We start from the raw sequence: 24,117 nt of genomic DNA, 5'->3' as shown, positions 1-24,117 counted from the left end.
TTATTTGCTCTCAGTGTTTGCAAATGAACGAGTTTACCAATCCAATCTGGAAGACATGCCATTCTTGATTTGTTAATATCAAGAACTCTCAAATGTATCAACTTCATTATTGAACCTGGCTACTTCTTAATTTCATAATTTCCATGATACCGAATGTAGCCGTAGTGTTTTGCCCCCAACTTATATGCATGTTAGTGCTAAATATGATATGGAAATAATTGAGAGCAACTAATTAGTCCAACAGTTTGAAACTGAAGAATCAATATCATCTCAAATTTTTTTAAGATGCACGTTAATTACATTAGATAATGAAGGGGGAAGGGTAGAGTATTGCTCGTATACACTGACCCCTACCCCCCCAAATAAATAAAAAAAAAAAAAAAGGAAAATGAAGAATCAACAATTATTTACACAAAGCAAGAAGATTGGACACTTGTTATTGAAGCATGCTTTCATTACCATCATCAGCATATTGTGTTAATGCCAAATCTTGATCATCTTCTGAGAATGCTTCATCGCTCACTTCACCTACAAACAACCCTCCATTTCCTTCCACTTCAGAGCTTCTGCATATGCAAGAGTAAGGGTTCTCGTGGAACGAGCCCCGCCCCACTTCAGCCTCACTAGGCTCTCCCATGAAACCAACTTGGACGTCCAAAACACGCGATGAGAACTCGCCCCATCCCATCTTATCCCGATTAAGGAACAATTCGTGTAGCCTTTTCGCGTTGGGACGGATTGTTGGTTTGTGACCAAAATATCTCCTGCTCAGTATCAACACAAAGGCTGTAAACTACAACAGTTAAAGAAGCTTGAAATTATTATACACACAAACACATACAATACCTTCTTCCAGCAAGGATCTTTGCCATGTTTCCATTGTTGTTGGCAACAAAAACATCACTCTCGTCACAGACAAAGAAATCCAATGCAGCCAAGCGAGAGGAGTAAGACGAGAATTGGGCTAATTCTTCCTTGCTGCTGATGCTCTCTTTGGTGTGGAAATTTGGGAACAGAGCTTTCAACGGCGCTAGTGTTTCTTCCCCACCGTATATTTCACCCGAAGCTACGTATAAGTGGACATCTTCTGCAAAACCCAGCGCCCTCAGCATCAGCCCGATTTCCTCAGGAGTTAGTAGACATTTTCCTTGCCTTCTTTCTCTTTCCGGATCCTTTGTCTGCAAAAAAACATGCCAATGTGTTTAGACATATTTCCTTAGCTTCTCCAAATCAAGACTGCCTAGAAACCGCGACTCACATGTAAGGTTTTCCACCTTTTTCGCAGCGCGCCTAGCTCTTGCATTTCTTTCTCTCCTCCACCGTAGTAGCAACCAGAGAATGCTAACATATCCGGTTCATATCTGCAGTTTTCAGACAAATATTTCAAACCAACCACAAAAAAAGAGAGAAAATATTGATAAAAGTTTGAACATATATACCTCAAATGCAATGCAACAAATTGGTTGCTTTTCATTCTCATTCTATCAACTAATTTCCTTCCCATTTGAAGGATAGGATCAGCAAACCTGAGAGCATGGTAGTTAACCCTGCACCTCAGTTTCTGTAAGTCTTGATCAAGCCAATTAGACAGCCTGTAATCAAACTTTGTAAGCTTCACAGCCTGCACCAAATCCAATACACAAATCATTTAAGATTTTAATTTTGAAGAATGAAAGTGGAGATAATCGATATAGAAAAAGGCATACATACGCGCTTTTTGTTGAACAGAGGCAAGACGCGCGTTTGGTAGCATCTTGCGTCGCATTTCCTAGGAACGCGAGCATCTCTGACATCCCCTGCCTCCTCAGGTGTCTGTTTTATGATCTTGACGTCTTTAGAGAGGTAGGACACGAACCAGTCCACGTTGAAGATGTCGGAGAAGTTGCTGGAGTCCTTCCAGAAGGAATGTTGGTCGAGCTTAGGCACGACTAGTGTTGCGTTCAAGATGTAGGCAGCAACCACGGCATCTGTTATCTGTCAGGCCAAATATCTCAAATTCGAATGCATATTGGCGCCATCTTTAAATCAAAAATAAATAATGTGTATACCCCTGTTCTCTGTTGATTCAGGCCACCACTAGTTTCGATGAGCAGGTATCTGTTGGGTTCTGTTTTCATTTCTGCAGCTGCAATATGCATAGCTCTCTGCATTAACCACCTCATTTAAGCTTCCATTTCAACTGGAAAAAAAGAAAGAATAGAAACCTACTTTGAAAGCTACTGCTGGCATTGCTGCATCCGTAAAAGAGAACTGAAGTGCGCAATTCACGGTCTAAGCTTCTTCCGTTTATCTACGAGGTCATCGAATCCAACATTGGATTAATACAATTTAGAACCGAAAATTGAATGTCTGAATATAACTACGATGGACGTACTGAGGTGTTGTTCAAGGGGCGGCGGAGGGAAGAGAGGGATGCGCAGAGAAGGAGCAAGCAGCCGCAGATGGCGGAGAGCAGAGGGAGGAAGCTGTGGAGGCTGCGCTGGCGGCGGCGGCGGATGATGAGATTATTGAAAATGTGCAGTCCGATCAAATTGTTTCTGTGCCTTTTCTTGTTCATCATTCTGGGAAGCAATGTTTTGTGGAGACAGAAAATAAGTGATCGGACGCAATGTTTATTTGTAGAATTGGTAAGAAAACTACACAGCAACTGCACAAGGTAGCCATCGTCGGTTGACGACAGTGACTATTTTTTCCCTTCAACTGGCATCCATATTCTAAATGCAACAAACTTTACCTTAATTACAGACCTCAATCCCCTCCAAATCCATATAGATTAATGTAAACGGGAATTTTGATAGTTTATACTTTATATTTCCTCTATTTACCATCGGTTTAATGTGCTCGAAATGAGTTTAATAAAGTAATTAGTGTCAAAGACAAGCAAAGAAAGATAGGTAAATAATTCAGCTACGGAGAAAGACGTGGAGGCCAATAAGCCTATATGTCTTTGTCTTCTCTTTTTTTCAATGACCATATTTTTATGAACTTATTTAAAAATGGTCATGCTCTAACACTTTCCCAAATTGCAAATTTTATATACTCATATTATGACCTAACTTATTAGTATTATATAGTTACTCTTTCTGTTAGGCAGTTAAGTCACAAAGTTGAATATTGGAAATTACGTTCTTTATTTTTTAGTACTAATTGATAATGAAAGAAGGTCAAGCTTGAGTTAAACAAAGCAATTTAATGACAATATAAAACACCCAATTTATAATGAAAAGGTCAAATATTAATACATATTGTAGGTTGGTTCAAAACATGAACCCCGAGCTAAGCTATAGGGATGATGTGACAAGAATTCTCTGCAATAAAAAAAAATGTTCTATCACAAATTTAATAATTTATCAAAGATGGATGTGTTTTTCGAAAAAATGATACTCGGTGTTATAAATATTTTGTGTAACCATCACTCTTATTTTATGTATATTTATCCTTATTTATTTTATTTTGCTATATACTATTTTTTATTTTAATATATTAAAAATTAAAATTTCTAATTTTATAAATTTCATAAATATCAAATATATTAGACAAAAAAATAACTTCAAACTGTATAAAAAGTAGTATGGAATTTCCGAAAATGATTCACACGAATGGGAATCTTCAATTTATGAAATAAGATCTGGAATTGGAATAAGATTTTTAATGCAAATTTTATGAAATAGATTTGGAAACCGAAATCTCCTTCATATAATGTCAATTTTTCGGAAATAGATTTGAGGAAGGCCTGGTTATTCTTCTTGAAATTTATGCCAGGTTTCCGTTTAGAAATAAGAGAGTTTGTACTTTGTACATTGTACCCTTTTGAGTAAATTATTTAGGATACGTAAGTGGGAGGGACAAAAACGTAAAGCAGAGCATGAATACTTAAAATTAGGGTTAAATAAGCGTAACTAATCCTATGAGTATCTTCTGCTTGAATATTATCCCCATTAATCTAAGATAATTCTGCAATTTCACTATGCTTGCAGAAGTTAATGTTGTGCCAAAACCATATAATCTGGGCACAACAAAATAGGCAAAATAGCAAATAATGTTAACAAAACCCATACAAAGCAGAAGCCCGATTATGTCCATAGCTGAACAGAAATTCAACCCTGAACAAGATATAACTGTGCAAATATATCATTTTTCCACTAAAAAAGTTGAGCAGCATCCATCATTTTCTGCAAATCCCATAAAACGTAAGAATTATAAACTGCACAATTTGGAAACATCATAAAGATTTGGGGCAAGAAGCAACAGGAAGGAACAAAACTCCAATATATGTATTTGCTTCTTTTATGCCTAAATTGGCATCCTTCACAAGAAGACTCAGCAATCATTATTATTTTGTTCACTGGGGGCACAAAAATCAATCATATGAAATGTAAATTATCATTACAAGAAGAGTGGCTTTAAGGCTTCCTGCCAAGCTCTAAACAGTCCACCAATCCCAAGAGATACTCATTCGAGATTAGCAATGACAGCATCCACAACTTCTTGGGTGGTGCTGGTGCCACCAAGATCCTTCGTCCTGTATCTACCTTCTAATATGACACGCTTCACTGCAATTTCTAGTCGATCAGCAAATGAAGGAAATTGCAAGTGCCTTAGCATCATGGCTGAAGAAAGAAGCAATGCTACTGGATTTGCCTTCTTTTGCTCTACTAATTTCTCATTTCCTACATTACCCGCAGAAGCACCTTGCTCAAAAATGGCATGATCAGCCCCAACATTCCCTGAAAAGCATCAAAGACGCCTATTATTTAGGTAATATGGAAGAAATACCACACTAGTTCCATTTTATAAGTGTGCATGACTAACAGCAACTATAAGACATACAGTGCTCACAAACAACCACCAACAACATGTCAAATCAGAAATATTAGTTCTGTAAACACCCTAATGTCACTACTTACAACGTGTCTTAAATACATAATTTAAGGACTCAATAACAGAAATTCATAAATTTACTGATAAAATGCCTACCTCCAGGCATGACACCAGTTCCACCAGCAATACCAGCAGCTATATTGGAGACTAGATTCCCATAGAGATTTGGAGTCACCTACAAATTAGAAAATCTGATTAACAAGCTGCAGCCAATAGACTTAAATGAGAGTGAACTCAGTGAAGGACAGTTAGAATTATGCAAACAAAAATTACATTAAAGAGGAAAATATATCATGCTGATCGTAAGAAACTACGGAAAATATGATTGAGTTCAAAGATTCCTCCCCCTAAATAAATTTTCCCTCCAACTTAGGTAAATGAAACAGTAAACAAAAGCACAAATGATAGATAACAACAGAAACACCATTCCTGTATGGCTCTCTACAAGAGAGGTTTGGGTGACTGATAAACAATAAGAAAAGAACTAAGGTTAAAAACTTCAAAATTACGATAGAGGGCCAAATTTTATTAGTATAGTTTCACTATAGTGTATTAAAAGACTCCAGTAAGATTCTTTCTTGTGCAACTAAGCATCTTGACTTATATGTTCCAATTGAAAGTACTATTTCCTAATCTTGCAAGAAAAAAAAAGGACACCTCATCTTTGTAACTGTTGATATGAAAACGTCATGCTTGCAATTTAAACCACAAAAATATAAGGCACCATTTGCGTACTCACATAAATATCAAGTACTACTACCATCTGACTCGTCAAAGTGAGATGGTCCAAGTATAACGAAAAACATTTTAATTTAGCTCCTTACCATAACATCAAACTGCTCTGGCTTGGAAACGAGTTGCATGGAGCAGTTATCAACAATCATCTCATTGTACTGGATACTAGGGTACTTGCTAGCTATTTCTCGACAGGATTCCAAAAATAAACCATCTGCCAGTTTCATAATATTTGCTTTATGCACAGCAGTCACCTTCTTGCGGTTGTTGAGATAGGCATACTCGAAAGCATATTTTGCAATTCGTTCAGAGCAGAACTTTGTTATCACCTATAATTTGGGATAAATCGGAGTGAGAGATCTTTTCTGATGATCAGCTTAACCGCTCAGTCAGATGAAGATGTGAAAACAATATATTAAAGTTGCAAATGCACCAAAAAAATGATTAGACAATATAATTCAAAGTCATATAATAGGAAGCAAAATGCTAACATATGGAGCACATTTAGCATGTTTGGTCGGGGTGATAACTCATCTAGGGATGGAAATCCATGAACAAAAATGACTTTTTGTTCATGGATTTCCATCCCTAGATGAGGTACCACACCTAATGATATGAAAAGATAGAGGATATGAATAAAATAGATATTGTTTGAATCAGCAATCATATGTAGATTATCGACTCTCAGTTTATGTGATCATCAGCAGAACTCAGTAGTACTATATACATATCGAAAAAGCATACAATATCCAGAAAATAAGTGCTAGAACCATGTGAGCAAATGCATAACTCAGGACCAAATTCCATTGTTTAGGGTATAAACTTCTATTTCTACATCCAGAGAATAATTGCATTTTGTCATCTATTCCTTGTCGAATGGCATATGATCGTGAAAGCTAATAGAACAATCAGACTCTGTCTTCAACCAAGTACTACGATTTAAAAAGCTATTTACCTAAATTAGCAAATTGATTAAAAAGCAGCAAAGCTAAAGAGGAGAAGCAGCAAGTAGCAAAAGAGAAACAAAAAATTGTAAAAAGACCTTCAAGCTTTCAACGACTCCAGGAACAACCTCGTGCTCGAGGCCGGCGTACTCGCCCTCCGTATTCTCCCGAATGACGACGATATCAACGTTCTGGTGGCGAGTGGGAAGCCCCTGAAGGTTAAAGCAGTGCACCAGCGAAGCATAGAGATCGAGCTCCTTCCTGAGCAACACGTTGAGCGAGCTGACGCCTCCACCCACCGGCGTCTTAAGTCCGCCCTTGAGGCAGACTTTATTCTTCTTAATCGAGTCAATCAGTTCCGGCGGCACGGTCTTCATATCGCCATGGACATCGTATTTCTCGAAGTAGACCGGCGCGTGCATAGCCTCCATGACCTGCTCGACGGCGCCAGTTACAAGCGGGCCCACGCCGTCCCCGGGTATCAGTGTGACGGGGCGCGGGGTTCCATCGCCGGGTCGGGGCATGTACGTGACGGATCGGGTGGTGGATCCGCCGCCGGAGAGGAGCTTTTTGAAAATTGGAAGTGTTCGCCTCGACATGTTGCTATCAGAAAGTGAAACTAAGTTTGGGAAGAGATTTAAATCTGGGTATTAGGGCGACTGTTGGTTGGAATTGGGGGCGAGGCTGCTATGCTGAAGGTGGCTCGTCAACAGGCTGGAGAAACAAAAATCAGAGGGTGAAATCGCGTGGAAAGATATTGGAAAATCGCAAATTTCCTTTTTACATTTTATTTTACTATATTTTATTTTTAGACCTAATTTTAATTATTTAATATTATGACAACTATCTTTTGTTTACTCCATATTCGGTAGTCTTGTTTTATACTTTTATACTATATAAATTCAAAATAATAGAGTTGAATAATAGTGTTTTTATTTTGAAAAATAAATTTTTTATTATGATAAACTAACAAAAAAAAAATTAGATTTCTTGATTCTTGGAATATGATTACAGAAAATATGATTTCTTATCATATGAGAATATTGTGTTTGAAAACATGTCAGATTGTGTTTATATTTCATTTAATTAATTATAAATTACAGTAAATATGTGATAAAAGATTATTAAAAAACTACCACTCCGTACTATTTAAATTAATTAGATATAATAAAATCGATGGCGTAACCCATTAAGCAAGAATCAATGGCGTAACTCATTAATCTGATTAATGGAATTAAAATCGATGCTCAAACAAATTTTAATGGAATTAAGACCATCTCCAACTATTTACACCAAACTCAAACCAATTTTTAGTATACGTCACACCAAAAAGTAGTTTTATTCCAATCATTTATATCATTTTTGGATTTTTTTTTTACGTGAAGAAACAATCACTACTGTCTACTGTACAGATTAAAACAATTTTTTTTACAAAAAGAGATGATATTGACAAAGAGAGAGAAGCATTTGAGATTACCAGATAAAAACAAAGCAATGTGGCAGACTGGAATAAAAACCGAGAAGTGGGTAGGGAAAAAGAATACCTAGGTTGGGCGAGGGAAAAATTTAATAACTTGGAATTAAATTACTTTCCCACAACATGGTAAAATGAATCATCTTATTCAAGATGATACGAAAGAGTTCTAGTACTCCCTCCGTTCGCAAATAAAAGTCATATTTCTTCTTTCACGGGTTTTAAAAAATGTTAAGATAAAAAATGAGTGCAAATTTTAATGGTATATAAGTTTCCAATTGTATATAGAATAGTAAAATGAAATATGAGTGAAATGAGTTAGTGGAATATGAGTCTATTATATTAAAATGAATCATGAGTGGACTAAAATAAAAAACAAGACTCTTATTAGCAGACAGAGGGAACATAGTGTGGCACCCTGCCACAGTATAAAAGAAAGAAAACAATTTTTTTTTTCTAAGTAAAATTATTAGTATATCAAAGAATTAAGAATGAAGTTTAGAATAATGTATTAACAGAGGGTGAGTATTTAATTTTCCATACGATGACAGCCGACATTATTCAGTGTCTAAGTGTCTTCCACAGAGAATGTTCAATCTGGTTGGCGTTTGGGCATTGAAAAATAGGTCAGCCAAAACTTTGTCAACTCATAGTGCCCCTTAATCATCTACAAAGAGTTATTCTTCCTGTCCAATAATACAAAGTTATCTAGTTACTTGAACCAAAAAGTTTTAGTTTATTAGTTTTAGTTTATACATTAGTTTATTAGTTTTAGTTTATAAAAAATTATGCATGTTTTCCTTTTTAGTTCATTTTTCAAGAATATGCATTATTTATTTTTTAGTCCGTCTCATTATATATTATTTCTTTTTTAATCCGTCCCATAAGAATATAGTATATTATTTCTTTTTTAGTCCATCCTATAAAAATATTCGCCTTTTAATTTTAAAAATTCTTTTTTTCTTTCTAATGAGGTGTAACTCATTCTTCACTGATAATATTTTAATTACTTTTTCTCTATGCATCTTTATTACTTTACCAATTTTGTATTAAAATTTGTACGGAATTTAAAGTGTATATTCTTTTGAGACGGATGAAGTAATAGTATAAGATTAGTTAATGGGTATGTATGTGTTAAAACATTGATTGAGACATTGAAGAGAAAGATGACATTGATTGGCGGTTTTATACTTGTGATGGCAAACATATTTCATTTGATATCGACATACTTTACTTCCGGGACTTCCTTTCTTTGTTCTACGTGCTTGTATTACTACATTTAATTTTAGGCGAAAATTTTGTTCACATAAATATAAATTAAAGCAACTCCATAATTAAGAACTTGAGGCAACTAAATTAACGAGGGCTTCTTTGTAGTTGCTCCTCTGTCATCTAGATTTTCTATAGCATTTGTAAGCATGTTATATGAATTTCAGTCTTTTCTCGTTTATGTGAAATTGGTGTTTTGGTTTTTTTTTTTTTTTGGAGATGTGAAATTGGTGTCATTTACTACAATTGTTTAAGAGTTTTGTTCTCAAGAATATAAATTCCACGAGCTCACTTTTCCGATTAAAACAAAATCCGATTTAAATCCGTGGTTGTCACGATTGCCTCTTCTATTTAATTCAATGATAAAAAAAAAGAGAAAGATATCAACAATTAATGATTCTGTTTAATCAATTTCAGCACGTGCTGAAAGTCAAACGGTCAAACCCAAAATTAAAAAGAAGCAAATTCGAAGAGGGCGGAAATTGTGGAAAGGGATAGAACTTATTAACTGAAACATAACCACTAATCTAAATGTGAGAAGTGGAGAACAAAAATAACCGCCGGCATTACATAATCCCACACTCCCCCATTTCTTACACTTTTTTCGATCCCACCCACAATGGATACCACCAACATCGATAACTACCTCTTCTCCGATTTCCCCCCTCTCACGCTCTCCTCTCTCCACCCCGAGCCCAGCCGCCGCCCCGCCCCCAAAAACCCTAGAAAGAAGCGCACCAAGTTCCTCCACCTCGGCGACCCGCCCAAACCCGCCAGGAAACCCGACCCCTCCGCCCCCAAAATCACCCCTCCATGCACCGAATGCGGCCGCCAGTTCTGGTCCGACAAGGCCCTCTTCGGCCACATGCGCTGCCACCCCGAGCGCCAGTGGCGCGGCATCATCCCGCCGCCCACCCTCCGCCGCCCCCCCGACGACCTCACCGACGACGACTACGAGGTCGCCGCCTGCCTCCTCATGCTCGCCAACGGCCCCCCCGCGCCGGAGTCTTCATCCAACTGCGGGCGGTTCGAGTGCTCCAGTTGCAAGAAGGTCTTCGGGTCCCACCAGGCGCTCGGGGGCCACAGGGCAAGCCACAAGAATGTGAAGGGCTGCTATGCAATTACCAAGAATGACGGGGAGGAGGAGGGCTGCAGCTCCGGCGAGATGATGGTGATGATGCTCAGGGATAATTCGAGCAGCAGCGCCCACAAATGCGGCGTCTGTTTTAGGGTTTTCTCGAGCGGCCAAGCTCTGGGCGGGCACATGAGGTGCCACTGGGACAAGGCGGAGGAGCCGTCGTCTATGCTTCGTGAGTTTAATCTCAATTTGGCGCCGCCGATCCAAGATGACGACGACGCGGACGCTTCGTCTTTGCCGTATCCTCCCGCCGGCCTCGCTTTGGATTTGAGGTTAGGGTTTTGAAAAAATTGCTGCTAATTTCAGGTGTTGTATTAGGATGTATGTTGTGTTGTGTGTAGCAAATATGAAACCGCTTTTTTAGGTTTTTTGAATCCCCAAATTAGGGTGTTCAATTGGAATGGATATGTGTATAGCTTGATGTCGATATATACAGATTTATCAACTTCTTAGTAATTACTGTCTAATCGTTTCTCTTGGATCAATTTTATGTAGTTGATGAATTGGGTATTTTTTTGCAAGTTTCTTAAATTTCGTTGCTCTTTAAATTGAGAAAGAACTTTAAGTAAACTAGCTACTCATTACTAGCTGCTACTAGTAGTTCGAAATCAACAGTAGGTATTCCCTGCTAATTATGATCAACCAACACAAACTTTACTAATTCTTCGAAAACACATGACTGCAAGATTTTGCACATGCTGATACAACTGTCAAGTCTAAATTCGAAATTTGGATTCTTCGAAGAACGTTTGCAGGTTGATTATAATCAATTGATTAGCTGATTACAGAGGAAGTTTTGGCCAAATTTGTGTTATACCCATTTAATGCTTTTGGTAGGAATAAAGTAAATTAAGCTAAAAGATTTGCTCGCCAAATCTTGGTAATCACATATCACCTCGGATCTTTTGAATTGTAAATATTAATAATTAATAATTCATTTGTTCACATTTGCATAATTATATGTAGTTAATACGCCTTTATCTTCCACCTATATATTCATTATGTGATCTCACCCCATGCTACTCTAAATGCATTCATGTATGCACTCTCTCCTTGATCATTACTAGAGTAGTAGCCTCCCAAACTTCGAAACATACATTCCTTTTTTATTCAATTTCTCAAATGTACTACCCCTTTGTCCACAAATACAAGAGCACATTTGATCAGACATGAATTTTAAGAAATGTATTAAAAATGAGTTAAAAATATTAATGGAAGGTGGATTCTATTGTTATATGGTACTCTCTTTATCTCATTAAAATGAAACATTTTACTTTTTGGGTCTCATTAAAAATGACATGTTTAATAAAATGGAAACAACTCTATATCTACTTTTTCATCTCTTTTACTTTTCTCTCTCTTCATTAACTCACAAAACAACACTACATAAAATCTCGTGTTATTCCCAAATGTTTCATATTTATAGGACGGATGGAGTATTAATTTTATAATGAAATGTGAATAAGATAAAATTAGTGGAATGTAGGGTTCAATACCAAAAATAATAAAAAATAAATAAAAAATTTATTGATGTACAGACAAAAATGACAAAATGAGAAGTTTTTAATGGAAGTGGGAGTAGTTTTTTTCTCATAATCCTCACTTAGAGGTACACCCCCATTTGATCTTTAAATTTTGATAAGTTAACTATTTTTAATTTTATAATGCATTACACATTATTTTTCGTCTGTTTCCATTTAATTTGGTGTTAGTGTTTCAATTATTATTATTATTCTACAGCTTGAGCACACAACTATGATATCACATCGTTTATGACCGCATGATATCTAATTATGATGACTAAGATCATGTTGCGTGAATGACTAATTAAGCTTACCTTAGACACTCATAACATGTGTCAATAACTTAAAGATGCAATGGATTCGAGGCAAAGAAAGAGACAAGCACGTTAATCTTTCCTCCATAATCCGTCCGTCCGTCCACTATTTATAGTCTCATTTCGACATAATACGAGTTTTAAGAAATTATCTTACTTTGTGAAAAAAACATAGAGGAATAAGTTAGTGGAATGTGGATCCACTTTTACATATTAATTTTACGATAGAATGTAAGTGTAACGAATTAGGTAAATGATAGAGTCCATTTACTTAGAATGAAAAAAAAGTACTGGTACTTTAAATTGCGGACACTCCCAAATGGCAAAATGAGACATTATTTCACGGACGGATGAGTACTTTACTTGGATTTGTTTATTTGCTAGTATTAGCTATTTTTTCGATTTTTTGGAAGGAGAATCGTCGATTAACAAAGTTCACTAACCATGCACAAAATTTGGTGAGTGGCACGAAATCTCATTCTGGATTACATTTACATTTCTCGCTTCTTTAAGTATGTGTTTCACCTTAAGGGAGTCCATTACTCTATTATCACTATCCAGTTACTCCACTCGTCCTTTGCCCTCATCGCTTAACACCCAATTATACCTTTTCACTATTTCTTTTCATCCCATCTCGTCACTTGCACTATTGATATATCTCATTTTTAATATTTTTTAATTCCTTATTGTTTTATATAATTTGCAAATGTACATTTATGTATCCCAATTAAATTGACATGTGAATAATAAAAAAGTATTAAAATTTTAAAATTAAGTATACAAACTTTCTTGTTTTTCCGCGAGACGCGAGAGATAGAATGTCCTTTTTGGTAAGTGGTGTTCTTCGCAGGCAAGTCTTTGGCATTGATTTCGAAGCACAAATCTTGTAACTGAAAGGGAGCAAACCATATCCCACATCGGAGAATGAACAAGACTTGCAAGTGTATAAATAGACTACCCCTACTCCATTAGTATGAGGCCTTTTGGGGAGTACCCCAAGAGCAAAACCGTGAGGGCTTTGCCCAAAGCGGACAATATCATACTCTCCGATGTGATGAGCTTGACCAAGACCTCTGGTGGGGTAGGCATGTGGTCTGTGGTCTGGTGGTCTTGGTTTGAGTAGTATATATAATTTTCCTACATACATATTTTTGACCCTCAAGTGAAAATCTAGCTATGCATCTGGACTCGCGGACCCGCGGTCACCTTTTTTGCAAGAAGGTGTTGTTTGATAAATTAATTATATATGCATTTAAAAAAAGATGGTGTTTATGACTTGTGAGCTTATTTTTTGGTCTTAATTATAAGTTGTTCAGGAACTTCTAGTTTTCAAAAACTTTTGTGCTCCTAACCATCTTATATAAAGCTATTTATATAAGCTTGTAAGTTTAGCTTAACACTCATATATTGTCATGAAAGAGAAACCTTTAAAAAGATCATTTATCCGTTTTATTTTTTCCTACATGCAGTTCGTAATTACAGAGTGAAACGATTTCACACAGTTACTTCACAAATTATGCATAATTGTAAGTTTGTAACTAACTGCAGTAATACAATACTATACACCTCATTTCAAAACAGCATGAATAATTCTTTATATTCCTTTTTCTAATTCTAATAAAATGCATATTTAAGGGATTCATTTACTTGCATCTTTACACGTCCTTCATCTTGTCCCTAATTAAAAGAGTGGTGGGGTTCCTTTCTAAACTAGTTGGAACTATTTAAATAATTAGTCTTGAAGATTATGATTTATGCGTGTGCGAGTTTAATTTGTAACGTGTATTATATATAAGGACGAACATTAACTTTTTGGTGTAAAATTAAACTTTAATACGGTGTGGGGAGTGAGTGTATATGGTCATATAAATACGGTGCAAGATTATGCGTAGATTTGTTTCGATGTAATTTAGTGAATAGTTAAATCTGAAGTATGATTACATATGAAAGTTTGGAGGTTTTTGGAATGTGATTCTATGAGGATCAACGTGGACCAATCACTAACGGAATCCTTAATCAAATACTCCACTTCACAGTGCGAAAGCAAAATAAAAAATTGTCGCGTACGAAATTAGTGTTTCCTCGTAAGCAACAAATTAAACCGGAGCTGCTTTTTTCTTAATTTCCACCAACATTGCAAAGTGCGTAACTCGGAAGATTAAATAAAGTGGAAGATTAAGATTACACATAATTCCCATATTAAAATCGATGGTGGTGCGTGTCTATACGTGGAGTGGAGCTGGACGTGACAAACTAATTAACGACTAAATCAACATTAATTAAGAAAATATAGTATGAGTTACAAGTCTTAGAATAGAGTATAGCTAGTAGTATAAGAATTAGTGAGGTCAAAAGCAATACCATATAAATATGAAATGATATTAATCAATTAATTGCTTAATAGTAGTAATACTAATACATAGGGTGTCATGAGACGCGGCTAAGTGAGTAAATGGGGATGAGAGGGGTCGTCTGTTTTGGCCTTCCACGCGTTTGAGAGTCATTTTGATGCTTATATTAATTACTATACATTTATTTATTTTCCATTTATGGGACTACATGTATCTACTATTCCAATCTGACCTTTTAAACCAAGATTCCTTAATTGAGTGGTTGACGTCATGATCGTGAGTAAAGCACTCTAGTTTGTATAGCTAATAAACATTTGTAGAACTAGATTTTAGTAGTAATTCCCATTAATAAAATTCCAATTATATATTGAGAAAGGGTGGGGCGTTTAATCCAGCCAAATTGTGAATTAATTATGTAGGAAAGAGAGAATGTAAGTATAATTAAAAAGAAGGTGGGTTAATTAGGTATATACACCCTCCCGGAGCCGAAGAAGACGGTTAACATTAGGAATAAACCAGTTTCCGCGCGCACCTCCGTCTTGTTTTAAATTTTAATTATGTTAATACACAATTATGGCGATGTGATTTAATTATGAGTTGAATATAATGCAGGAGGCGATTGCGTAAGCCTCTTCAATGATTAATATAATAGTATTACTAAATTTATTGGCTGGTCCACACCACCTCACCTATCAAGACTTGCCGATCGATCGAATTTGATAAGTCCACTTTCTTCCTGACGTCACATTAATTAAACTAAAGAATCTTTTCGTATATACAACACACACCTGGAGTGGAGATCCAATTGCTAATGCAAACGAACATATTTGTGTAAGTTCATCGTTAATTAGCAGCTGCTAAGCATGATTATTATTATGATTAATAAGAGAACTTAGTGTTGGTGGGCCCCAAGGCTCTGAATAAAAAGAGATTCCACGTTCGCCATTTTATTCTTTCGTTTCATTCATCTCACTTTTGTGTGCCATCATTAGCGCCTCCTCCTCTCCTTTCCACCTTCACCTCTCAACATTCACTACGTCTCACAAAACTGTGCCCTTTTCCTATTCTCCTTCCTTTCCTTCACAGTTCACACAGAGAGAATTAATGGTCGTGTTTCTCAGCTTTTTGTTGTGGATGGACTCTTTAGAATTATGACAGGTAACATTTTACACTCATTTTCATTTTCTTTTTGCTCTTTAAATTTAATTTTATACCTATGCATATATTTTTTAGATGCTTCTAGTGTAAACCGATCAACATCATTGATTTTATCTAACATGAATTTGTAATTGCAGTTGGAAATAAATTGTCATTGATGATGTTTGGCGCAAGAGTGATCGGTTTTTGGGATATCAAGGAAAACAATCCTCCATGGAAGAGAATCTTCTTGTTTTTCATATTCAGGCTGCTTCTGTGTTTCGGATCCTAAATTCTTTTACTAGTATCACTTTTTCTTGAATATATAGATAGATGAATGAGTATTACTAATATCAATCATGGGAGATGGTGCCCTGTCACCTAATATTTCAGACAGCGCCATAGATTTTGATCTCATACATGAACTCTTGTCCGATGGATTCTGGTTAGAGGCCACTGATGCATCATCCACACGCAGGAATGCAATGTTGGAGGATCGCTTGCACTCCCAGTGTTGGAGCATGGCAGTGGTATTTGCTTGGGGGTGCTTGAGATTGTCACTACTCATCAGAAACTCGATTTTCACCCTGAGCTACAAAACGTCTGCAAAGCTTTGGAGGTCTTGTTAAGCTCTTCTCGTGTTTTTTATTGCTTTTCTGTGAATGAGAGAGTTGGAATCCAATGCATGAGCTTTTGTTTATGATCTTTCTCACTGGAGTATGTTGTTACTGTATTTGTTATTGACGCGTTTCTGCTTCTGATATGCATCTCTTCTAGAACATGTCTTCCTATCTATTTTGATGCATTGGTGGTGGAAGATTTTGTAGCTTCACAATCATATAGATGGAACCAATAGATATGACCTGCTTTACCGCGTTCCTTTAATGATTTTTTAGTGTGTGTGAATATTATTTTCTGATTATTAGAAAGTTACTCATGAAATATATTGTGATGATAGTGTGGCTTTAGTTAAATCCCTCTATTTCCTACTGTTTTCTACTGCAGGCTGTTGATTTGAAGAGCTCCAACATTTTGAGTCCGTATAATATTGTGGTAACACACTCTTGTCCTTTACATATTAATACCTCAAAGTCTTCTGAACTTGAGAGTTATACTTGATACATGTTGTTTAACAGGAGCACGACGACTCCTACCAGGCCACTCTGGCAGAGATCAGAAATGCCATGAAATTCGCATGCAATGCATACAAACTGCCCTTGGCACAGGTGTGGGCGTCATGCCTTCACCAGCACAGAGGTGGTTGCCGCCATTCTGATGAGAACTACGCGCACTGTGTCTCAACCATCGACTCAGCCTGCTACATTGCTGATGCACGAGTTAATCGCTTTCATGAGGCATGTTCACATCACCACTTGCTGAAAGGTCAAGGTGTTGCTGGGAAAGCATTCCTCACCAATCAGTCATGTTTTGCTGAGGACATAACAGCTTTTAGCAAAACGGAATATCCTCTTGCGCATCATGCAAGGGTGTTTGATTTGTGTGCTTGTGCAGCTGTACGCCTGCGAAGTATATGCAACGAGACCAGTGATTTTGTGTTGGAGTTCTTCCTGCCACTGGATTGCAAAGGTGCTCGAGATCAGATGCTTATGCTGCACTCCTTCTCCTCTGTTATACAAGAAATGTGCCGGAGTTTGAGAGTGATCACAGATGAAGAGTTGATTCGAGAAACTTCAGGCAGCACCTCAGCTGGTAAACAAGAGGACGAGAAGCAACAACACAAGTTACTTTCTCCTGCCAAGAATTCCTCACATGAAGGAGGTTCTATTTCTTTTAATGATAAACGAGACGGTAAGTTTAAGGTTAACTCTGGTTTTGACTTGCATCATCTTTCAGCAAGTTTAGAACAGAGCCAATTTCAGCAGGATTCTGGACCAAGAACGAGTGTTGAGTCCTTCACTTTTGGGAATAATTCTTATGGTGCTAAAGCAAACATAAGGAAACAGAAACGGAGTGACAAGATTATTAGCTTGGAAGTTATTCGGCAACATTTTGCTGGGAGCTTAAAAGAAGCAGCTAAAAGCATTGGAGGTATAACAGCTTTTCTTTACCCATGATTAGAGCTAGTTGATGTATCAACCCTGCAGTATTTAGTGATATATGTATCGTCTAGTTTATCGTGTCCTATTGCTTGATAGTTGTCAATTTGACTGCTTTTCCTATTTCAGTATGCCCCACTACCTTGAAAAGAATATGCAGATATCATGGGATCACACGATGGCCTTCACGAAAGATCAAGAAAGTTGGCCACTCGTTGAGGAAGCTTCAACTCGTGATTGATTCAGTCCAGGATGGTGAGGGTCCCATTCAACTCAGTTCCTTCTACAGCAATTTCCCACAACTTGTGTCGCCAAATGTAGCAGGAACTAGTAATCACTTGTCGACTATAAAGACGAGTGGTGATTTCCTGCAGGAGAAGAATCCAGCTGAAGGGAACTTGTTGACTGCTGCTACCACTTCTTCCTCTGGCAGTCAAACCTCCAGTTCTAGTTACTGTTGTTCTACTGGTTCGAAGCAATCAGCTTTCCACGTCAATGGATTTATGCCTGTAGATGCTTTATCCACGGAACAGAATGGAGGGGTGTTGAAGAAAGCAAGGAGTGACGCGGAATTGCATGGGAAAGGCCAAGAGAAAACTAAGCTTATGATCAGATCATATAGCAACAAGCTTCTATGTGAAGACCCTGTTGCTATTGGAGCTTCAGCTATGCCAGTGGATAGCAACCGGGAAAATGACGAGGCTGCTTTTAGAGTAAGAGTTTCATTTGGGGAAGAAAAGATCCGGCTCAGCCTGCAACCACACTGGAACTTTAAGCATCTACGAGAAGAGGTCTTGGCGCGCTTCAACATAGAGAATGTGGCTGGTGTTAACTTGAAATATCTTGATGATGATGCTGAGTGGGTGCTTCTTACTTGTGATGATGATCTTGAAGAATGTAGGGATATACACAGATCTTCGAAGAACCCAACTATTAAGCTGTCTGTAATTCGGATCTGTCCTCCCAATCTTGGAAGTTCATTCGGTAGCGATGGGCCATACTAGAGTGGCTGTTGCCACGCATCAAGGTTGTTTGATGTTTTTTATGGAAACCATATGTTTGTTTGTTTGATTTGAAACACCAACTTGTGTAACATAATGTGCAGAATGCTATAGACAAGACAAAAATAAATGTTTATTTCCAAGTTCCTACTTGATTTTATGTTTCTTTTACAAATTTCAATGGCTTTTGTTATATAATTCTATGCTAAAGGTAGGTCAAAGCCATGGAGATAAATACACTAACAGCTTGTTCTACATAACTGGATCATCTAATCAGTGATTCACCATACAACAATGACTGCTACTGTTCCTCTGTGATTCAAAAAAATGAAGTGTTCCTTTGTCTGTAAACTAATCACGATACATGTCCGAAAAATAAGGCATTCTCTCTCCTAAGTTTTACAACACCATTCCCTTTGCAAGCTAAAAGAAGAAGGTAAAAAAGAGCACAAACGAAGAGCACTCTCACTACGCAGAGTAATTAGGCACGTGGTGGGAGTGGATAGGCTCGATTCACCTCCTGCCTCGGGTGATTTTGGGAACGATACTGCTGGGGCATGCGCCTATCAGAAGCCTGGTAACTAGAATGCACTCTAGGCTGTCTAGGCCTCTCTTTAGCAGTTTCAATTTCTTCAAGTGTTTCAACGATTTCCTGCATGGAGGGTCTGTTTTTGGGATCACTCTCAATACAATTGAGAGCAAGGTGAGCTATTTGCAATGCAGATCTTGAAGGATATCTCCCTTCCAAATGTGAATCCATCACACCCTTCAACTTCCTTCTGTCTTGTAAACTCGGCTTTATCCAATCAACCAGATTATGCTGTTTTTCTGGGCGATTTGTGTCGAGAGCACGCAGCCCGGTTAGCATTTCTACCAAGACCACACCAAATCCATAGACGTCACTCTTCACATACAAATGCCCTGCCCATATACATAGAAGAATGTGATGAGAATGATGGTTTATCTGCATATGCAAAGATCTGGTTCACGATCATATACCTGTGGCAACATACTCCGGGGCAGCATAGCCATATGTCCCCATAACCTGTGTGGACACATGGGACTTGCTCGCTGTTGGACCCAATTTTGCCAGCCCGAAATCAGATAACTTAGCGTGGTACGACTGATCAATGACAACAATATCAGAACACACTCTCATAGTGAAAGGCATGAATGTGAGGTGAAAGAGATTAATACCGAATCGAGTAAAATGTTGGAGGCCTTGAAGTCTCTGTAGATGACTTTTCTATCAGAAGCATGAAGAAAGGCAAGGCCACGAGCTGCACCGATCAATATCTTGAGCCTCGTATCCCACGGCAGTGGCTGAACAGCAGCACCCCCTAAATCATCATCAATTCCCAATTAGCTTAAACTACAAATTTACATCAATTAAACAGAGTTAATGAATATTGAAAATGAATCCCTTACTTCCGAAAAGATGGTTTTCTAGGCTGCCTTTCTGCATGAATTCATACACAAGCAGCAGTTCTGTATCATCCCAGCAGTAGCCCAACAGTTTAACCAGATTACGATGAGAGAGTTTCCCCAAAAAATTCACCTCCGACTGCACATCCAATCTCCAATTTAATCCTAATTATAATAAATTTGGAAACAAAGAAGCGAGCTAGACGAAGAAAAACCTGCCACTCTTGAAACCCCTGGAGGCTTTCGGAATTCAACTTCTTAACAGCAACGACGGTTGATCCGCTTTTGGAGTCGAGCCAGCCTTTGTACACTTTCCCAAATCCACCCTCTCCCACGACCGTATCGTTTCGGAAGTTTCTAGTAGCCGCGCGAAGCTCCGAGAACGTGAAGATCCTCAAAGAGGGGTGCGGCAGCATCTGCGCTCCCGGGCTCGGGCTCCCGCCCGCTGCCCAGAACCCGCTGCTGCCGCTAGACGACGTCGTCGTCGTTCCCTGCGATATCGCCACTGCAACACAACATCATTAGCTCTTGATCAAAGTTCGGCAACGGATCATATAAAAACTCGTGCATACCTGAACTAAGCTGGCCGGTGGTTTGGGGGCTTTGATCAACGGTTTTAGAGCTCCAGCAGATTCCCATCTCTGGCGTTGATGAAAATGCAAATTTTGACGATCAAATTACCACGCGTCTTCTTTAGGAATGGATTAGGCCTTTGGCATGACTTGATGGTGTTGCCTAATTGCCTTAATTTGGTTGTTGTGTAACAAACAGATCGAGTTTCCTGTTGGTTATCGACAATGGACGGAGTCGTGGGGGTATATTTATATAAATATTTTAAAGAAATGTGGAAAAATAAGGTCAGGTCAATAGTCAATTGCCCAATTTTTCAACCATGGACGGAGTTAAGTTTAGCTGTTACTTCCATGAATATCACTCCTAATATGCCAACGCAGTTTTGAATCACTCTCACTTACAAAGTCAAAACTTAACATGTATCTTTCATATTTAAAGCCCAAACTATACCATTGACAAAATATTAATATATATACACTTTCAAAATCTTTCGAGAAGATTCAGACTTACCAAAACAAATTGTTACACCACTTTTTAACAGGAGTTATTTTCGTTCCTTTAGATGATGCTCCAATTTCCAGGGACATTTTAGGTTCAAGTGTGAGCAGTCACTTTTTATTTCAAAAATTGAATTTTAGAGGTTGATTCCACACACAGGATTTTAAGCTAATTTGTGTTAATGCGATCTGTTGTATCGATGGAATATTATACTTACTCTGTCCCATGTTATTTACATTTTTCTCATCTCAAACTACTTACACTATCAATATTTTAAATAAGAATTATAATATTTAATTAATATATTAGAAAATCAATTAAGTATCTAATTATTAAGTGATCTCTCGTTACACTTAAAAATATTAATTTAATTACACTAAAAAATTAATTCCAACTTGACGACCAAAAATGAAAAGTGCGAGTAATATGAGACAAAGGGAGTGTAATATTTTGACATTAAAATATTTCAATTCTCTCAGATTTTGATCTTGTGAGTTCCCCTCGAGTGGAAATCAAATTTTAATTATTTAGAGTTAAATGCTAGTAGCATTTTTGTTGTGAATGTGAGTTCAGTCGACATAAAAACTGTGAGACGCTAAATTCCCCAGAGCTCAAGAAATAGGAAAGGTTCACATTACAAATTATATTTGCCATGTTTTTCTCCATTGTTTTTGCGGTTTCACTTTGCGTGGTGCACAGATATTTTGTTGGGTAATAGTGCCATGGCGAGTGGAGGAAGAAAGTTGCTTGTGTGTCATTGACTTTGCTAAATATTCAGACAATTCACGTTGTTACATCGCTATCCATATCGAAGTGTTGACACTAGGACTAGCACTCAGCTCATTTACAACGTATGATTCACATTTTCCAAATAATACATGTGTTTATATAGTATTAGAACAAATTAACAATGATGTGAGTGATTTCGCGGTCGAAATTTACACATTTAAAGCCTAATAATAATAAAATATACTTCCTCTGCCGGGGGTGTAATCGATTGCTAACTTTCTTAAGTTGTTAACTTACTAACTCATCAATGCAGTGTATTAAAAATGTCAACACAATAACATTAAAATGTCAACTCATAATTTTGTTGAACTTCAATATAATATATTGATATTATGGGTTGACATTTTGATATCACCGTGTTGACATTTTTAATACACTGTATTGATGAGTTAGCAACTTAAATAGGTAGCAATATAACGCACCCCTCATTTGTCACGTATAAATTGAAACATTTCATTTTTGGCATGCAATTTAGTACTATAACATTATTTTGTAAATCGAGTGAAAATAAAAAATAAGTAGTAATATTTTTATTTTAAAAAATAGAATATTTCAAAATGAAAATGATTTACATTAATTGAGACACATGAAGTAATAACAAAATTGACGCATCCCAATCCTCTATATTCTACTATTTTCAATTTATTTGATAGCATTTGGCTAGGAAGAGTTCGAAAGTTGCCTAATAATTAAATTAAAGCTACTTAATGCGCATTCACACGTTTGAGGAGTTTGAAGAACTAAGTGCAATTTCTGTGTGTGCTAGCCATTTCATGAATTAAGATTAGATAAATCAATTTCTTTTATGGTTAGCACTTAGCAATTCTATGTGTGCTAGCAAAGTTTTAAAAATTTATTTGATTCATTTAATTATAATCGTAGTTGACAAGATTGAGTGTTACATTGCAGTTAGTTTTTCAGACACTACGGACTCTTTCACGTTACTTCTAATGGCAAGCATCACATGCATTTCTAGTTTTTGTCACTCATCTTTTAATTTTTTCTGCTACAAGTTCATATTGCAGTTGCTTTGAGCAGTGCGACATTAAAAAATTATATCGAACTTTGGGACCATGATAAAAATCTTGACTTTATCAGTAACCCTCTGTATTGTCCATTACTCCTTTCTCCAAGAAATGTGTTTTGAATAGTAAAATTAAACAATTTTTTTGTCATTGCACCCGTAATCCTGATTTGGCATAGGTGATCCTTTTAGGTCGTCGGATTTGAACACAACTTTTGAATTTATATTAAGAAAATAAAAAATTTAATGAAGACCTTATGAGAAAGTGGGCTATTCTTAATGCAAATAATAAATAAGAGAGTATTAAAATAAGACAGAGCTATAATGTTTAGAAGGAAAAAATAATGCACATATTATGAGAAGATAGATCATAATTTTAAGATACAAGAAAATGAATAAGGTGTTGTTATTAGGTGGGTCTACGGTCACCAATTATCATTACGCACATTATGATATCTACAAAAAAATTTCTGTCGACCACGAATTTTTAGCGACTAAATTCGTAGATATATACACAAAAAGTCAACCAAACGCACTTTCATTGTTAGATAAACTTAAGTTTCAAAATCCAAATCATTCAGTCTCAGATACTTTCTCTTCCACACAAAAACTAATACTACTACAATCTAGTACAATATATAAAGCAAATCTAATCATTCAACCATACATACCTTTCACTGACGCCTGGTATGGTTGGCCGGCGGATCGCAATTAGTAATAATTTCATTGTTATTTATAAATTAGAATTACAAATTAGTAGTTGTAATTTAAATTTGATTAAGATGAATGTGCAGTTCATTCGAATGTATTAGAGTGCTTCTAAATCTAAATGAGGACAAAATTTCCACAAAAAAGACTATTATGAATTAGAATTACAAATTAATAATAATTGAAATTCAAGTGTGCAGTTCGTTCGAATGAGTGCTTCTAAATCTACACGAGGACAAAGTTTCCACAAAAAAGACATGATGTGTGATTTGATAT

General features: G+C 36.8%; 5 protein-coding genes across 6 annotated transcripts; 2 read left to right on the top strand and 3 right to left on the bottom strand.

Annotated features, from left to right (window-relative positions):
* Positions 1-252: 252 nt before the first annotated feature.
* LOC125201960 (protein ROOT HAIR SPECIFIC 17-like) lies at positions 253-2,654 on the bottom strand. Its single transcript, XM_048100266.1, has 8 exons — positions 2,375-2,654; positions 2,209-2,290; positions 2,049-2,125; positions 1,711-1,974; positions 1,440-1,621; positions 1,259-1,361; positions 847-1,178; positions 253-764 (listed from the first exon to the last, which is right to left on the bottom strand). Exons 1-8 carry the CDS (start codon positions 2,558-2,560, stop codon positions 437-439), a joined length of 1,554 nt encoding a protein of 517 aa, XP_047956223.1. The 5' UTR covers positions 2,561-2,654; the 3' UTR covers positions 253-436.
* Positions 2,655-4,250: 1,596 nt separating this feature from the next.
* On the bottom strand, positions 4,251-7,294 carry LOC125201564 (isocitrate dehydrogenase [NAD] regulatory subunit 1, mitochondrial-like). Of its 2 annotated transcripts, none has more exons than XM_048099731.1 (4): positions 6,689-7,294; positions 5,706-5,945; positions 4,978-5,056; positions 4,251-4,727 (listed from the first exon to the last, which is right to left on the bottom strand). In XM_048099731.1, the coding sequence occupies exons 1-4, from the start codon at positions 7,157-7,159 to the stop codon at positions 4,453-4,455; spliced, it is 1,065 nt and encodes a 354-aa protein (XP_047955688.1). In that variant the 5' UTR covers positions 7,160-7,294; the 3' UTR covers positions 4,251-4,452. The 2 variants fall into 2 exon arrangements, with proteins under 2 accessions (XP_047955688.1, XP_047955687.1); XM_048099730.1 differs by having other exon boundaries at positions 6,659-7,293.
* A 2,628-nt stretch (positions 7,295-9,922) lies between these two features.
* Positions 9,923-10,726, top strand: LOC125194809 (zinc finger protein ZAT3-like). The gene has a single exon (XM_048093032.1). The coding sequence runs from the start codon at positions 9,923-9,925 to the stop codon at positions 10,724-10,726; it is 804 nt and encodes a 267-aa protein (XP_047948989.1).
* Positions 10,727-16,226: 5,500 nt separating this feature from the next.
* Positions 16,227-18,976, top strand: LOC125194803 (protein NLP2-like; the record flags this gene model as incomplete). Its single annotated transcript, XM_048093028.1, has 5 exons — positions 16,227-16,385; positions 16,772-16,819; positions 16,903-17,545; positions 17,621-17,815; positions 17,953-18,976. Coding segments are annotated over 5 exons (1,920 nt in total), but the record flags the coding sequence as incomplete, so codon positions are not given.
* A 163-nt stretch (positions 18,977-19,139) lies between these two features.
* LOC125209799 (probable serine/threonine-protein kinase PIX13) lies at positions 19,140-21,060 on the bottom strand. Its single transcript, XM_048109383.1, has 6 exons — positions 20,822-21,060; positions 20,465-20,754; positions 20,253-20,388; positions 20,022-20,164; positions 19,824-19,947; positions 19,140-19,745 (listed from the first exon to the last, which is right to left on the bottom strand). The coding sequence occupies exons 1-6, from the start codon at positions 20,886-20,888 to the stop codon at positions 19,306-19,308; spliced, it is 1,200 nt and encodes a 399-aa protein (XP_047965340.1). The 5' UTR covers positions 20,889-21,060; the 3' UTR covers positions 19,140-19,305.
* Positions 21,061-24,117: the final 3,057 nt, after the last annotated feature.

The sequence above is a fragment of the Salvia hispanica genome, chromosome 1 (assembly GCF_023119035.1).
Source record: "Salvia hispanica cultivar TCC Black 2014 chromosome 1, UniMelb_Shisp_WGS_1.0, whole genome shotgun sequence".
Lineage (NCBI taxonomy): Eukaryota > Viridiplantae > Streptophyta > Magnoliopsida > Lamiales > Lamiaceae > Salvia > Salvia hispanica.
This window is presented reverse-complemented; position numbering and strand designations above follow the sequence as displayed.